Source organism: Fusarium oxysporum, chromosome 4, assembly GCF_000149955.1.
Source record: "Fusarium oxysporum f. sp. lycopersici 4287 chromosome 4, whole genome shotgun sequence".
In the NCBI taxonomy this organism is placed as follows: Eukaryota; Fungi; Ascomycota; class Sordariomycetes; order Hypocreales; family Nectriaceae; genus Fusarium; species Fusarium oxysporum.
This window is the reverse complement of record NC_030989.1, coordinates 3,761,355-3,776,707: the sequence shown is the minus strand read 5'-3', so window position 1 is coordinate 3,776,707 and position 15,353 is coordinate 3,761,355. Positions and strand designations below refer to the sequence as shown.

The 15,353-nt window shown below is 50.2% G+C and overlaps 5 protein-coding genes across 6 annotated transcripts; 3 read left to right on the top strand and 2 right to left on the bottom strand.

Moving 5' to 3' along the window:
* The first annotated feature begins 79 nt into the window (after positions 1-79).
* FOXG_04212 (minichromosome maintenance protein 3) lies at positions 80-3,506 on the top strand. Its single transcript, XM_018382152.1, has 3 exons — positions 80-379; positions 443-2,975; positions 3,030-3,506. The coding sequence occupies exons 1-3, from the start codon at positions 307-309 to the stop codon at positions 3,061-3,063; spliced, it is 2,640 nt and encodes an 879-aa protein (XP_018238810.1). The 5' UTR covers positions 80-306; the 3' UTR covers positions 3,064-3,506.
* A 63-nt stretch (positions 3,507-3,569) lies between these two features.
* On the top strand, positions 3,570-5,670 carry FOXG_04211 (uncharacterized protein). The gene is made up of 2 exons (XM_018382151.1): positions 3,570-4,329; positions 4,418-5,670. The coding sequence occupies exons 1-2, from the start codon at positions 4,029-4,031 to the stop codon at positions 5,551-5,553; spliced, it is 1,437 nt and encodes a 478-aa protein (XP_018238809.1). The 5' UTR covers positions 3,570-4,028; the 3' UTR covers positions 5,554-5,670.
* A 377-nt stretch (positions 5,671-6,047) lies between these two features.
* Positions 6,048-8,634, top strand: FOXG_04210 (uncharacterized protein). The gene is made up of 5 exons (XM_018382150.1): positions 6,048-6,483; positions 6,549-6,837; positions 6,915-7,237; positions 7,287-7,806; positions 7,857-8,634. Exons 1-5 carry the CDS (start codon positions 6,437-6,439, stop codon positions 8,298-8,300), a joined length of 1,623 nt encoding a protein of 540 aa, XP_018238808.1. The 5' UTR covers positions 6,048-6,436; the 3' UTR covers positions 8,301-8,634.
* Positions 8,368-11,385, bottom strand: FOXG_04209 (carnitine O-acetyltransferase). 2 transcript variants are annotated; one of them, XM_018382148.1, is made up of 4 exons: positions 10,980-11,385; positions 10,600-10,657; positions 8,872-10,534; positions 8,368-8,814 (listed from the first exon to the last, which is right to left on the bottom strand). In XM_018382148.1, the coding sequence occupies exons 1-4, from the start codon at positions 11,046-11,048 to the stop codon at positions 8,688-8,690; spliced, it is 1,917 nt and encodes a 638-aa protein (XP_018238806.1). In that variant the 5' UTR covers positions 11,049-11,385; the 3' UTR covers positions 8,368-8,687. The 2 variants fall into 2 exon arrangements, with proteins under 2 accessions (XP_018238806.1, XP_018238807.1); XM_018382149.1 differs by lacking the exon at positions 10,980-11,385 and having other exon boundaries at positions 10,600-10,978.
* Positions 11,386-11,573: 188 nt separating this feature from the next.
* FOXG_04208 (uncharacterized protein) lies at positions 11,574-15,295 on the bottom strand. The gene is made up of 4 exons (XM_018382147.1): positions 14,529-15,295; positions 14,402-14,470; positions 13,935-14,353; positions 11,574-13,886 (listed from the first exon to the last, which is right to left on the bottom strand). The coding sequence occupies exons 1-4, from the start codon at positions 14,638-14,640 to the stop codon at positions 12,468-12,470; spliced, it is 2,019 nt and encodes a 672-aa protein (XP_018238805.1). The 5' UTR covers positions 14,641-15,295; the 3' UTR covers positions 11,574-12,467.
* Between the last annotated feature and the right edge of the window lie 58 nt (positions 15,296-15,353).

Below are 15,353 nucleotides of genomic sequence, written 5' to 3'. Positions count from 1 at the left end.
TCTTGAGACCTGGACCTAGGTCGTTACGGAAACTGGACTAGCACCCTGACGAAATAGGGTCCATTGTAGCCACACATCAGCCACCTCTGGAGGCCAGGTTTAGCTACCACTTTACGCGAAAGAGACGCGTTCTTTGGAAGGGAGCGCGGGCAGGGCCAGCAATTTCGAGCAGCCCCCTAGCAACGCCCCGCCTGGTTTACTTTCACCCCTCGATCTGATTACCGTACAGTACCTTAACCAGGTTCCATATCGGCATCACTTTTGACCAAGTCGCTCATTGTAACGACAATACAAGGAACCGCCGACATGGATTCTTTTATGCTTCAAGATGAAGGCGTGCGCGACCGCATACGTCAAGCGGAGGAATTCCTTGATCCCAGTATGTCCACCGCCCGTTCTCCAAAAAGATCGGTCGTTGTGCCTAGCTAACTCTTTTCTACAGATGATCCTCAAGTCCGAAGTTATCGATCCGATATTATTCTTATGCTACAGAAGAACCAGCGTCGATTGACCGTTAATCTCGATCATGTGCGCAACCACAGCCCGGACCTCGCACAGGGCCTGCTCCAGCAACCCTTCGATTTCACTCTGGCTTTTGATCAGGCCCTGAAGAACATCGTCCAAACCATTCCGCAGGCGCGACCTGACCAAACCGCAAAAGACACCATTTATTACTGTGCTTGGGCTGGCAGCTTTGGCTTGAACGCTTGCAATCCCCGTACATTATCGTCTCACCTCCTCAACTACATGGTCTCTATCGAGGGCATCGTGACTCGATGTTCTCTCATCCGCCCCAAGGTCGTGAAGAGTGTTCACTACAATGAGAAGAAAGACATGTTTCATTTTCGCGAGTACCAGGATCAGACCATGACCAATGGTGTTACCACTTCAAGCGTCTACCCTCGCGAGGACGACGACGGTAACCCACTTATTACAGAGTATGGCTTCTGCACATACCGAGACCATCAGACCATCTCCATCCAGGAAATGCCCGAGCGAGCACCTGCAGGGCAGCTCCCTCGCGGAGTGGATGCCATTCTTGACGACGACCTCGTCGACAGTGTGAAGCCCGGCGACCGAGTGCAGCTCGTCGGCATTTATCGAACTCTGGGCAACCGTAATACCAACCACAACAGTGCTCTCTTCAAAACGATGATTCTGACGAACAATGTTGTCTTATTGTCTTCAAAGTCTGGAGGTGGTGTGGCGACTGCAACCATTACCGATACCGACATTCGTAACATCAACAAAGTGGCCAAGAAGAAGAATCTTCTAGAGTTGCTCTCTCAATCGCTTGCCCCCAGTATTTACGGTCACGACTATGTCAAGAAGGCCATCTTACTCATGCTTCTGGGTGGTATGGAGAAGAACCTCGAAAACGGAACACATCTGCGTGGAGATATCAACATTCTGATGGTCGGTGACCCGTCCACTGCTAAATCTCAGCTGCTACGTTTCGTCCTCAATACTGCACCGCTCGCGATTGCGACAACTGGTCGTGGCTCCTCGGGTGTTGGTCTCACTGCAGCAGTAACTTCTGATAAGGAGACGGGTGAGCGCCGACTGGAGGCCGGTGCCATGGTCATGGCTGATCGTGGTGTCGTTTGTATCGATGAATTCGATAAGATGTCAGACGTTGACAGAGTTGCGATCCACGAAGTTATGGAACAGCAGACTGTTACCATCGCAAAAGCTGGCATTCACACATCGCTGAATGCTCGCTGTAGTGTTGTTGCTGCTGCTAACCCTATTTTTGGCCAATATGACCCTCACAAGGATCCTCACAAGAACATCGCACTACCTGACTCTCTGCTCTCACGTTTCGATTTACTGTTTGTCGTCACAGATGACATCGAAGATACGCGAGATCGACATGTGTCAGAACACGTCCTTCGTATGCACCGATATCGCCAGCCAGGAACTGAAGAAGGCGCTCCTGTGCGTGAGCAAGGTGGGCAGTCCCTGGGGGTCTCCGCTTCAAATCAAACTGAGTCCCAGGGGCCAACCGAAGTCTACCAAAAGTATGATGCAATGTTACATTCTGGTGTCACTATCACATCTGGTCGGGGCTCAAACAAGAAGCCCGAAATTCTTAGCATCCCATTCATGAAGAAGTACATCCAATATGCCAAGACGAGAATCAAGCCCATTCTGACACAAGAGGCTTCCGATCGCATCGCTGATATCTATGTCGGTCTACGGAACGATGAGATGGAGGGCAACCAGCGAAGGACCAGTCCTTTGACCGTCCGTACTCTGGAAACCATCATTCGTCTTGCCACAGCACATGCCAAATCCCGCTTGTCAAACAGGGTGGAGGAGCGTGATGCGGCTGCTGCAGAGGGTATCTTACGCTTCGCTCTTTTCAAGGAAGTTGTTGAAGAATCGCGGAAGAAGCGGAGAAAGACTCAAACGGTTGACTTTGCATCATCTAGCGACGAGAGTTCCAGTGATGACGAAGATGACGATGGTGACATTGCCAATGCCACGCAATCAAACAGGTCGACTTCAAGGGCTACACGCAACAGCAGTCGCCTCCAAGCGAGAGAAACCAGTGACACTGCCCGGTCCAGCAGAGAACCTGATGTTCCTGAGGATGACTCGCAAAGCACATTGCGACGATCTAGCCGGCGAACACAAGACCAGTCACAATCGCAGGCTTCATTTGCATCGTCAATTCCAGCCTCTCAGCTACCATCCTCGAACCAGCTAGAGTCGCAGGATGGCGACGAGGACCTTGCCAGCGGTGCTGCTGCACTGGCAATTGACGATACTCCCATCAGCTCTGAGCGACTGACAACCTTCCGAACAGCCCTTGGTCAGCTTCTCAACACAAACCTGTTTGAAGATGACGCGGCCGAGCTGGACGCAGTCGTGGAGGCAGTCAATAAAAAGATTGGGAACCGTCGCGATGCATTTGACAAAGGAGAGGCCACAAAGGCGCTCCAGAAAATGGGAGAGGCAAACCAGATTATGTAAGTCTCTTTGTTGCAATTATCCACGCGTTGACTTACTAACATTCATTTCAGGTTCACAGAGGGAGATCTTGTGTACAAGATCTAAATCTTGTAACGTGTCGGCAATACGAGGCGATCGACTGGCGTTGGGGAAATTTTTTTTGGTGCATCTATTGGTAGGCTTGGTACTACTATGAAGTTGATAACGACATGGATAACACGAGGTTGGTCGAGTTATGTAGTTAATGATTGATGCCAGGTGAATAGAATTCCGCAAGGCCTGTAACGGCCTCTCTCAATAATCGAGACTTTGATTCTGGGAGCTATGACCAATTTATGGACAATAAGCCTACCTACCTACCTACCTATGGTTGAACTGAACCCAGAGGAGGAGGAAAAGGCTAGAATAAGAGAAACTCAACCTTTCCCGCAGATATTGAGCCAAGCATCAATTGTTCAAGATGTGCTAAACAAAGAGTCTTTGATTGAATTCATGAGGTGCATTTTTGATCAGCAGCCATAAGTTCTGACAATATATATTCTGTTCTGTACGTAACCTTACGTGTACCAACCTGGGCAGCAGTTCCAATGTGCCCAACCCACCACGGACACCGCCTAAACCAAAGTCACTTAGAATTGCTCACTCATCCGTTCCTTTGAAAGTTGGCCCATCTCTTTCTCGGTAACTCTAGCCTACATAACGATTCTACAACTGAATCACAGCTTGTACTAGAGTCACAGTAGTTACCAGCAAAAAAACCGGCCCTGGTATAGCAAATCTAAGCGTCCGGACCCCTGTTCTTTAGGATCCGATTCGTTTTCATACTCAACACCCTGACCGCAAACTCCACCAACTGTTGAATATTTCTATTCCCGACCAGTCTATGAGCTGAGACTGTACAGTTCGGCAGTAGAAAAGACGTTTATTTATCGAATAGCCAGTGTCTCTACAGCGAGTTTATACCGGTTCAAGGCCCGTCTTGCACCCTTTCATACAACTGGTCATTGCCGTTTCTTTATCTACTTATCTCACTATTGATATCAGGCGAGAAACCATATCTCACAAGCATCATGGCAGATGTAGCCGAAACTCCAGAAATTGAGCTGCCTACTGACAGCAAGGAGGCTGTTGTTGTAGAGGAAGAGAAAGACATAGACCAAACGAAATCTGAAGATGCAGAGGAACACAAAAACGGTGATGAAGGTGCACCAGGCACTGAACCAGAACCTGAACTAGAGGCAGAGGCAGAGGCAGAAGCAGATAAATCCCCAGAGCATCCCCCGTTGGCCATAATTGAGGGCAAGGCCGGCGACTCGTCAGGCGAAGAAGCTGTCCCGATCGATTTTTTTACGATGGGCATGTTTATAATTGGTGAGAAGATTCATTAACCTAGCCAGCGCCCTTGTCCATAAAACTGTTGCGTTACTCAGAACAGACACTAACTAACTTGACTGGAAAGATGATATCGACTTCATTCCGCCAACTCCGCCTGTCAAAGACATCCTTGGTGGCGCTGGCACCTACTCGGCCCTTGGAGCTCGCCTGTTCTCACCCCCACCCAAATCTGCTTCAGTTGGCTGGATTGTCGATCAGGGCTCAGATTTCCCGCCTTCTCTCTCTACGCTCATCGATAGCTGGTCCACCTCGGCTCTGTTCCGTCATGACGGGCTTCGGTTGACCACGCGAGGCTGGAACGGCTATGAAGGCACTGCCGAGAAGCGAGCTTTCAAATACCTGACTCCCAAGAAGCGCTTGACTGCTCAGGATCTTACACCAGCGCTGCTTAAATCACGATCGTTCCACCTGATATGCTCCCCAAATCGATGTAGGGATCTTGTCTCCGAGATCACCTCACTTCGAAAGAAGGTCGTGCCCCCTGAGACATATACCAAGCCCATCTTCATTTGGGAGCCTGTGCCTGATCTGTGTACCCCTGACGAGTTGCTCAATTGCACCAACTGCTTACCTCTTGTCGATATCTGCAGCCCGAACCATGCAGAATTGGCTGGGTTCATGGGTGACAGCGGGCTTGATCCAGAAACAGGTGAGATTTCTACCATTGCTGTAGAACGAGCCTGCGAGCAGCTTCTTGCAAGCATGCCTCTGCAATCATTCTCTCTTGTTATCCGTGCTGGCGAGAAAGGATGCTACATCGCGAAGAATGGAGGAAGAAAGCGAGGCCGTGACCCCAAGACGACCAAGCGACGAAAGAAAGATTATGTTAGGGGTGGCCTTCAGCCAGATACGGATATGGAGGCTTTGTTTGCCGGCCTTCTCCAAGATGCCGATGGGATTGTGGCTCGCGAAGAGATCGAGGTTGATCCTGGTGTCGAGAAATGGGTTCCCGCCTATCACACTGACCCATCCAAGGTGGTTGATCCTACGGGAGGTGGGAATACCTTCTTAGGCGGCCTCGGTGTGGCTCTGGCCCGAGGCGAGAGTCTTGAGGACGCTGTAGCCTGGGCCACTGTTGCCGCAAGCTTCGCCATTGAGCAGGTCGGTGTTCCAACGATTGGTAGAGACGCTGAAGGCCGCGAGGCTTGGAACGGACATAATGTTGAGGACCGTCTCCGCGAATTTCGCAAACGTCTATGAATGAAATGAAACATTGGATATACTATATTATAAACTATATTATAAAATTAGGATGGGTGATAGGGATTTTAGAATAATAAGAGTAAAGCACATTGGACATAGGTTATTTAAGCTCGAGTCAGCCATCATCAACTGTTCTAAGTAACCCATTTCCCACACAGATCTTCAAAAGTCTAGTACCTGTCTAGATGTCTGGGTTTGCGTCTATTATATCAGTCGGCACTTGATTGCCCGGTTCCGGCGTTGATGGAATGCCTCCCTACGTCTTGTATGGACAAAAGCAAGCTGTTGCGATCCTTACCCAGCTTGGGAGGTGTTCAAGTCTTGTCATGCCCCTCTAGGTTAGCCAGTCTTTAGCGCTTGGTCGATTTCTGAAATATACTTAGACAGTACTCATCTCCACAGCATTCTGAGGCGCTAGTATAAAGTATATCTGTCGTACATTCCATACTGCTTCCCCTGTCCCTGGAATAGGTAGTCATCCCTATTTGGATCTTGAACCTCCTGGACCGAGCTCCAATCACCTCACCTCATCTCATCTTCAATATCTAAGTACCTATTCAATTGTTTGTTAATTAACTCTCTCTTAGCTTGCATAGCTAGCGAAAAAGAAACAGCGTTGGTTCACTCAATCACTAAGCTTGCTGTTCTCTCCCATTTCTGCTTGGCACTAGCTACCTACGACCTATAACTCGAAAGCTACTCGCCGTTCCGTCTTGCGCAATCCTCCAAAGCAACTATCCTGTTGCCTGAGCACGTCGCTGCCACCCGATCAACTATTCTTTCAGGGGCCCAGGCATATCTTCAGCTTCTTTTATTTCGAGCAGAACGCTTTCAGTCCGCTGCTTCGACTAAATAATAACCCAACGGGCGATTATCCAACATGGCTGCTAATAGTCAGATGCACAACCTAACTACGCTTATCAAGAGGTAAGCTCTTCACGCTCGTTGCGTTGTCAGTCCGAAATGCGCAGACGCTGATAAAAGTCATCCAGGCTTGAAGCTGCAACTTCGCGCCTCGAGGATATCGCTTCTTCGACCGAGCCTCCTGCCGATGCCGCCGTTCTCAGCCAGGCGATACCTTCACCTCCGAACCCCTCCCTAGCCGCTCCTCCCCCTCCAGCCGCTTCCGATTCCAAGGCCACTACTCCCGCGGCCGCGAAGCCCGAACCTGACGCCGAGCCGCTGCCAGAATCTATCGAGGAATTCGATGCTTTCCTGAACACTTCCGTCGATAAATATGTGAAGTTGAGCCACCAGCTAGGAGGATTGGTCGCTGAGCAGGTACGCGCAACCATCGGAAGGATTATGAATACGCAGAAACTTCTAGGGGGCAGGGACTAATCATGGTATAATATTAGGCTGCGCTCGTCAAATCTGGTTTCCAGGAGCAGCGCAAGTTTCTCCTGATTTCCACAAAGGCGAAAAAGCCAAACCTCTCCGGACCTGATCTGCCAGTATACGAGAGCCTCATCAAACCCATCAACGAGGCACTGATGGCTGTCACCGAGCTCAAAGACGCCAACCGTCCTAGCCCTATGTACACGCAACTCAGCACTGTCTCCGATGGTATCATGGTTCTTGCATGGGTTACCATTGACACTCGCCCCTATAAGCACGTGGACGAGTGCCTTGGCTCGGCTCAATTCTTTGGAAACAGAGTTCTGAAGGAGCAGAAGGATAAGTAAGTCAGCCTCTTGGCTTAAACAGATCACCTTTAACCAGATTATCAGGGACCCCAAGCAGATCGAATGGGTTCAGAGCTTCTATCAGATGTTCCGCGATCTTGCCGATTATGTCAAGCAATACTTCCCAACAGGTATTCCATGGAACCCGAATGGCCAGCCTGCTCAGGAAGTTCTTAAGTCATTGTCCGCTGGTTCTGCGCCTGCTTCCGCTCCCACTGCCCCGGCACCTGCTGCTGCTGGTGCTCCTCCACCACCACCTCCTCCCCCTCCCCCTGGCCCTCCCCCTGTCCTTGATATCAAGACAGATGATGCTCCTGCGCCTGCATCATCTGGTGGATTCGGGGCTGTTTTCTCAGAGCTCAACAAGGGCGATGCTGTCACTAAGGGTCTGCGTAAAGTGGACAAGTCCGAAATGACGCATAAGAACCCATCTCTTCGCAGTGGCTCAACGGTTTCAAGTGGCCAGAGGGGTAAGAGTCCTGCTCCTGGCAAGAAGCCTAAACCCGAGAGTATGCGTATCAAGAAGCCAGCCAAGAAGGAGCTAGAGGGCAATAAGTGGACTATTGTATGTTCTATGTGCGAAAAGTATTGTAGCATGTTGTTAACTTTTACCAGGAAAACTACGAGAAGGAGGCCGAGCCAATTGAGATTGAGGCCTCACTTACACACTCGGTTCTCATCAGCCGTTGCAACAACACCACCATCATTGTCAGGGGCAAGGCCAACCAGGTCACAGTCGAGAATTCCACCCGTCTGTCCTTGATCGTTGATACCCTTGTTTCGACAGTCGATGTAGTCAAAGCCAACAACTTTGCTCTTCAGGTTATGGGCACTATCCCAACCGTCATGTTGGATCAGGTCGACAGTGCCCAAATCTACTTCAGCAAGGAGAGCATAGGAACCAAGGTTTTCACCAGCAAATCAGCGGGCGTCAACCTGAACGTTATTTCTGGCGAAGACGATGACTACAAGGAGGTGCCCCTGCCTTCGCAAATCTGCTCCTATTACGACGAGTCTAAGGGAGACTTGGTCAACGAAATTGTGGCCCATGCCGGCTAAAGCAGATGGCATATACCTTGGATCCGCATATGTAGGAGTAGGATAGGTAGGATATTCAGACAATTTTCTGTGGTGTAGTTATTTGGGCCCGCATCACATGTATCTAGACGCGTAATGGCAACTAACACTGGGGGTGAAGGGCGCCTCTTTCTAGAATTTTGGAACTTTTATCCGTCATTGGTTTAGTTGTGTAATCTATGCTGCCTTTGCTAAAAACATGTCGCTCTGATATCTAGTGCCATCTATATGGCATCGCACAAAAAGACGGTCAAGTCTAGAGTACATTGTCCAACAAGTAAAAACGCCGTTGATCTGAACCGCGACAGTATGCCAATCCATTCAACAGCAAGAGACTCCTTCCGCCTGAGAAATATGTTGTGTGTATATTTACAGTTTAGCCTTGGGGGGCTCAAGAGTAGGTGTGAGCAGCTCGCGCATATCGTTAGCTGCCTCGTTGAGGTAGTAGCTCATGCGGTCGCTGCCCAGACCCTTAGAAACGACATTGAAGTTGAGACTATCGCCATGTTAGTAGAGTTCATTTTCCATTGGACATTTGGGGCGCAATACATACCTGTTCTCGTTGATCATGTAGGCAATACCGAAACCAGCATCGATGACCTGGCTCCAGCCATAACCGTTAAAGAACTCTGAGCTGAGCTGAGAGGTGGACAAGTGCCACGAGCTGGAGTAGCTGTATGCGGGATCCTGGTAGATGGCAGGGACCTCTTGGCCAGGCTCGAGAAGCTTCTTAAGACCGAAGAGATGTCGATCAACCCCCTTACCATCGGAAGCGGCGGTGATGTATTCAACGTGGGCATTGATGGCTTTGCGGAAGAGATCCACGCGTGTCTTGTCGTCAATGGAGGAATCAGACATGGACTTGACCCAGGCAACAGAGTCGTCAGAGACAGTTCGACATGTCTCAGTACGTCCAAGTTGGAAGCGTCGGACAGCAGCCGACTCATAAGTAGGTCGACTCTTGCCATACATCTTGTAGTAGGCGAGTTGGATAATCATCTGAACGTAAGCATCGGGAGAGCACTTGAACTTCTTGATGAGGCCCTTTCCGTAACCCTGATAGGCCTGAACGGCAAGCTGGTGCTTGCTGATGACATCGTTGAAGTCCTTGGTTGCGCGATCAATCTCGCTCTGTACTTCTTTTGTGATATCGAACTTGACGACTTGTGGTTCGGGCAAGTTGGACCGGATGCTGGGATCGGAGAAATCGAGCTTGTTTCCAAAGATGAGGTCGTTGACGTAGTCGTTGAGGCGATGAGTGGGAGTACCGTCCATCATGGAGTGCTCGCCCATGAAGCCAGAAGTGCCATTGTCGTTGACAATGAACTGCAGAGGCTTGTCGTACCAGCGGTTGGCACCATCACCGTGCCAGTATTGGTGAGCACGCTCCTCGAGTGTGACTGGCGCCGCATCATCGAGGCAAACCACGAAAGAAGACGACTCAATGGCCTCGAGAGCGTCCTTGTTCTTGGGGCTGGCCTTGAGCAAAATGTCACGAGCGTCAGTCCAGACATCTCTGTTCTCTGAGGTGAGAGCGCCAACAGCAGGAACGCGTTGGGCAAGCTCATAGACACGCTTGAATTGCTGCTCAAGCTCTGAAGTATTGAGCTGCTTTCCGTTAACCTCGTGTTGGATCTTGAAAAATTGGTTCTTGCGAATAGCAATAATGTGCTTATTTTCCTCAGGTGAGAACTTGACAGGGTAGTCGGCTGGCTTAGCCGCAACACGGGAAGCGTTGAACATCCACTTGTAGCTGTCCATGCAGATGGGCAACTTCTTCATGTACTCTGGCTCCAGGGTGCCGGCGTCAACCTGCTTCTTGAACTCGAGGGCAGAGGTTGTGATGGCAGCAGCTCGCTTTGCGGGGTCTCTTCTTCGTCGGTCATCCCGGTGAGAGTAGAAGTAGCTGACATAGGGGACGACGGGATCGCGGTATGAGAGATAGGCTGCATCGTTCCACCACTCGTAAATCCAGTTCTTGGTGTTAGGGTCCTCGCGCTTGGCCACCAACTTCTCCTGAAGCTTGGAGCCTACACCACCAGGGCGCACAAACTCCTCGACGGCCTTCTTGCTTGCCTCGTACTCGCTGGCAGACAGTAGGGGGTGTAGTGACTTGAGATAACGCTTCGCAGTCTCCTCGAGTGTTGGGACGGGCAATTTAGGAAGGGAGTCTTGCCATCGCAGCATGGGTCCCTTGGAGTGGTTCTCAACATAGCCTACTCATAATTTGTATCAGCACGTTGGGTCCGAATATTTCAGGCCTGTGGAGGATAGCGCATACCTGAGGAGGCGGCGGAGCTGTTGGCTCGCTTTGTGGGTGCCATGATGAGAGCTTGTGCCTGTTTTTCAGATTGTCAGATGCGTTGATCAGTCAGAGGAGACGATTTTCATGGTGAAATGGGTGAAAACGATCGACTTGAGCGGAAGAGCAACTATGATGCCTGTCCATCTGTCTATCATAGATCCGGGCGGGTGGAGCATTCGATCACAAGCAATCCTAGGACCCTAGTTCCTGTCGCCCGCCAATGACTCGGCATCCAACCATCAGCAAGAGATAGAGGATAGCCGATGGATTGCCATGCCTTTCTCTTTGTCGACCACATGTGAAGATGCCTCATAAAGAGCAAAGGTGTAGTTGTCAAGATGAGGGGGTTGACTTACAGCGCGTGTCTTGGTGAAGTTACGGAAGCTGTTCCTAAGGGCGGGCGAGCGGGCTGAAGTCAACAACATGGCCAACGCGAAAGACAAGCGATCAAAGAAGAAGAGTAGGAGACGTCGAGACGAGAATCGAGAGAGTTGGGGTAGATATGTATGCGACAAATATTTGTCGGGCTCTATATTAGAACAGGTAATAGTGCCGGTTTCGCACACGACGCTTATTGCTCTGGCCTCGGCTCAGAAGACGGCAAGCTTCCAGAATGGAGTCAATCGTAGAGTAGGGGACAAGGGTCACCAGATTAGACTGGATTGGATGGACAGACACGATTGATATCAATCCAGCGCGAGACTTGTTATGGAGTAGTTAGTTGACAGCCAAATACGACGTCCCAACGTTTGCTTGTGACCGAGACGTCACCCGGGCCCCTCAAAAGCCTTGGGCCGAGGTACGAACTTTCAAGGGCCGACGGGACTGGGGCAGGGGATACGCTTTCCAGCCAATCATGCATCTCTAGATCCACCGTCTCCGAGGCAATCACTTGAGCCTCTTCTGGGGAAATAACTACTCCAACTTGACTAAGTAGGTATCTTCTGTTTCAACTACAAGGGTTGGACAAAGTCGAAGCATTTCCCTATCATAGTCAGCTTACTCTGCTCTGTTTAAAGTGCTCACATGCCTTCGGTCATTCTTCACAAGTAATCCACCAATTTACACCACTACGCCATAAGAAGACACTACGTCAAAGCCTGAATCTACCCCAGTTTTCCTTATTCGTGGGGAAGTGGAGAGAGCTCATCTCCATTTGATGTTACCTGTTCCCTTGGTCCATTGCCATCTTCCAAGCCCTCAAATCGTCATACGGAGTATTGCGAACTTGGTCTCTTACACTGTATATACCGTCTCTTCCCCGTTTGCCCGATCATTGATGTGATCTGGCACACACACAATATGAACTACCTTGGTCAATCATTGCAAACTGCAAAACTCAACATACATAGTACAATCTGACAGTAATGGATTACACAATGAGAAAAATCCATAGGCAGAGAGCATAACAGCTAACATAAAACATTCCAATTCGCCAATTTACAACCCAACCGTTCATTGACCAAATAATTTCTGCTGCGACAAAACCACCAAAACATCTATACCATGTACTAGTACACCCTCCGCAGAAGACTAGATTAACTTGCAGGCCTTGTGTCCATCAATGGCCAAGTTGCTTTCTGAAGAATCTCCCAAGATGTCTCTGGTCAATGGTTGTAGAGACCCTCAAGAAGGATGTGCTTCAATATCATCCGTCACATTTTAACCAGCATCGTGCAGACGCAGCTCATATTAAGTGACAGAAAGTGACACAGGTTGAGATCGGTGATGATCCCGGCACTTCAATTCCTTGTACCAACCAGACGCCGTGACTTTGATTCCAAGTGTCCAAACAGTGCTTTCCCCTAATTAGAGCTCATGCTATCCAGTCTCAATTCCGTCCTTCACGCCTCGTAGCTCTTAATTTGGCCATCACTGCTGGGAGGTGGGACGGCCTGCGCGCCTGGGACAGCCTGGAAGCTCAACCGGTCTCCTTCGCTCATAGCTTCTTGTGCAAGTCGTACGCCTTGTTCGCCTCCAACAGCCGCGGCAGCCTTCAGGCCCTCTTGTACTTCTCGAACTCTACGTCGGAAGGTCAATCGATCGAGGAACAGTTGCTGTCTTGCCCGTTCAAGCTCTCGTCGCTCCGCACGTAGGACGGCCTCCATCTCGTCGAAATACTTGAGCTTCAATTCAAGTTTTTGTAGTGTCACATTTGAAGCAGCGGAAACCAGGCGAGTCATCTCGCGTTCTTCATGAGATGCAAATCCGGCAGCCCTAGCACCTATCGAAGCTAGAGGAATGGATGCGAGCGCGTTGGTCTTTGTGGTGGTCGTCGTAGTTGTGGTTGTAGTCGTCGTGGTCTCTTGTCGGAGGTCGATATCCATAGAATCACTCTTGGCTTTGCTGTCACCGTTGGCCTGGGAATCATCATCGGCTTTGTCGCCGTCGAGCTGTTTGCGGAGCTTGCGCTTGAGTTCTTCGGCAGATTTGCTTGCGGCCGCTGCCGTACTGGCTGGGTCTGCCAAGCTAGCAAGGAAACCGACGACAGACATCACAGGGTTATCAACTTGGCTGAAGGGAAGCTGTCCTTGTTGAGGGCCAAGCATAGACAGGCCAGTCGGGGCACTGATGGGAGCCTCAGAGTCCAAATACTTCTCCTCAATGTCCAGCTGAAGGAATTGGAGAACACACTCTTCCCGTGTACGGGTACCAACATGCTCTGCAATCTCACCCCAATCGTCGTCGAATCGCTCGAGGCCTTCAAGGAGTCGCAGAATCTCGGCATCCGTCCATGGAGCATCGCGGTCCAAGGTCGATGTGTAGGTGGGGTTCTCCATCTTCACATACATGTTGCTGTTATGGTTGGCAGGCAGGCGACCCTCAGTGAAGCAGTTAGGGCAAAGGTCATATTTGGCCTTGGGGTTGGCATCTGTATGGTTGCTGTGATAGTATATCCGAGTGCAATCATTGCCGCACTGGTGGCAATGGACCTTGGCGATGGGGGCCTTGGTGGCATCATCGGCACCAGTTGCGCCATTGGTGGCTGGCGTCTCACCGTTGGTCTTGCCCTCAGTCTTGCTAATGAGGGTGTTCTTAGCATTGGCTTCGTAAATGTTTCGTCCAATTTCGAGGTTCTGCTCCCCTTTAGCGGGAGCGGCAGCAGCAGCCTTTTGGTCGGTATCTTGGCTCTTCTTGCCTTCCAGAACCACAGGGTCGGCAGAAGGTTGCCACGCCTGGAGGCCTCGGGGAGTATCGCATATGATCTTGAAATGGCCAGTGAAGGGTGGTCCAACGTGTGATGGGCGTTGCTCGGCGTCAACCTATTGGATGTCAGAAAACCTAAAAATGTCGTTGACAAAGCACCTTACCTGATAGTTGATCAAGCCCCATTGCTCCAAGAAGGCGTGGACGCGCATAATGGCGCAAACATCACCAGCCAAGTTCCTGCGGCAGGCTGTGACTGTCAGATATTCAACAGGGTTGAGGCGATATGTGTTTATCATAAAATCGCGGTAATCCTTGTAGACAGCTGGTGTTTTGCTTCGGTTACGGTTGTTGAAGAACTCGGCCATGGCTTTACGCTCGATTTCGTGAATAGCATTCATGTCGAACCAGGTACTGTAGCTGGGAAGGACAATCGCGTGAGTCTGCGCGATGAGATGGTCGCGAGCAGCCGACTCAACAACCTCCTTTGACTTGGATTCTTGACCATCTGTAGCGGCCGCTCCATCCTCCTTCGTCTTGGCATCATCAGCGGGCGCATCGTTCATCTCCTCATCGCCTCGAGCTGGATGTCTCAGTAAATATTCCATCGTATTTCAAATAGTCTGGTTACCTGGCGCAGGAGTTGTACTATCCTGTTTGATGTTTGACTCAGTAGCCAATCCCTCGGACATCTGGATGTCTATTTCCCGTGAGTGACATGTTTAATCGAGGGAGCAGCAATCGCAATGCGCACATACCTTCGCTGTCGCCTGCACCTGACTCTGGCTGCAGGGGAGGCTGAGCGAGGATAGGGTTGCTGTTGGGCGAGGCACCGTTGCCGGGCGAGCCATAGGTAGCAGAGTCGTCCATCTTTATGGTTACCGCGATCAGACCGCGAACGGTAGTTCAGGACGGCGAATCAATCGAGCGCGCACAATCAGATTATTGTGCGATATTTGGCGAACAGAATTATCACGAATCAGAGAGATGATTGTTCGTACGTCGTCGGGAATTCGATGTCGCTAGCGTCGTGATGTTGATGGAGTCTGGCGATGAAATGGGTCGCGTCTTGGAGAAATTTTGGCGCGAAGTGACTGGCCTCAGCTTCGTGACATTTGGACGCGCAGTTCCAGGGGGAACGAGCTGCATCACGTGGTATCAGTGTTAGCTAAGCATTGTGCACTGACCCGCTCCGTAGTAGCTAATCTATTAACGAGATCCAGATGCCAACGATTGATAGTTCAGATGCTTTCTGTTTATATAGGCTACAACTGTTTTCTATATGTGCTGTTTCAGGTTTCCCGATGAGATTGTACTCGTCAATTGGTTTAGTCGTGAGCTTGTCAACGCAGTTCTCAAACATTTAGATGCAGACTGAGATCCAGCCTTTAGCGGTTATCGTTACGATACCATGATACCTACGCAGTAGGACAAACTTAGTCTCAGATCAACAGAATAAAGCATAATATATAGAGACCCAAATATCTCCTTAAGTTTGGAGACAGCTCAATGTAGCTGTTTTATGATACTCAAGCTGTCATGTGAATGGATATCACTTGAGCCGATTCGGCATTTTAGTCCAC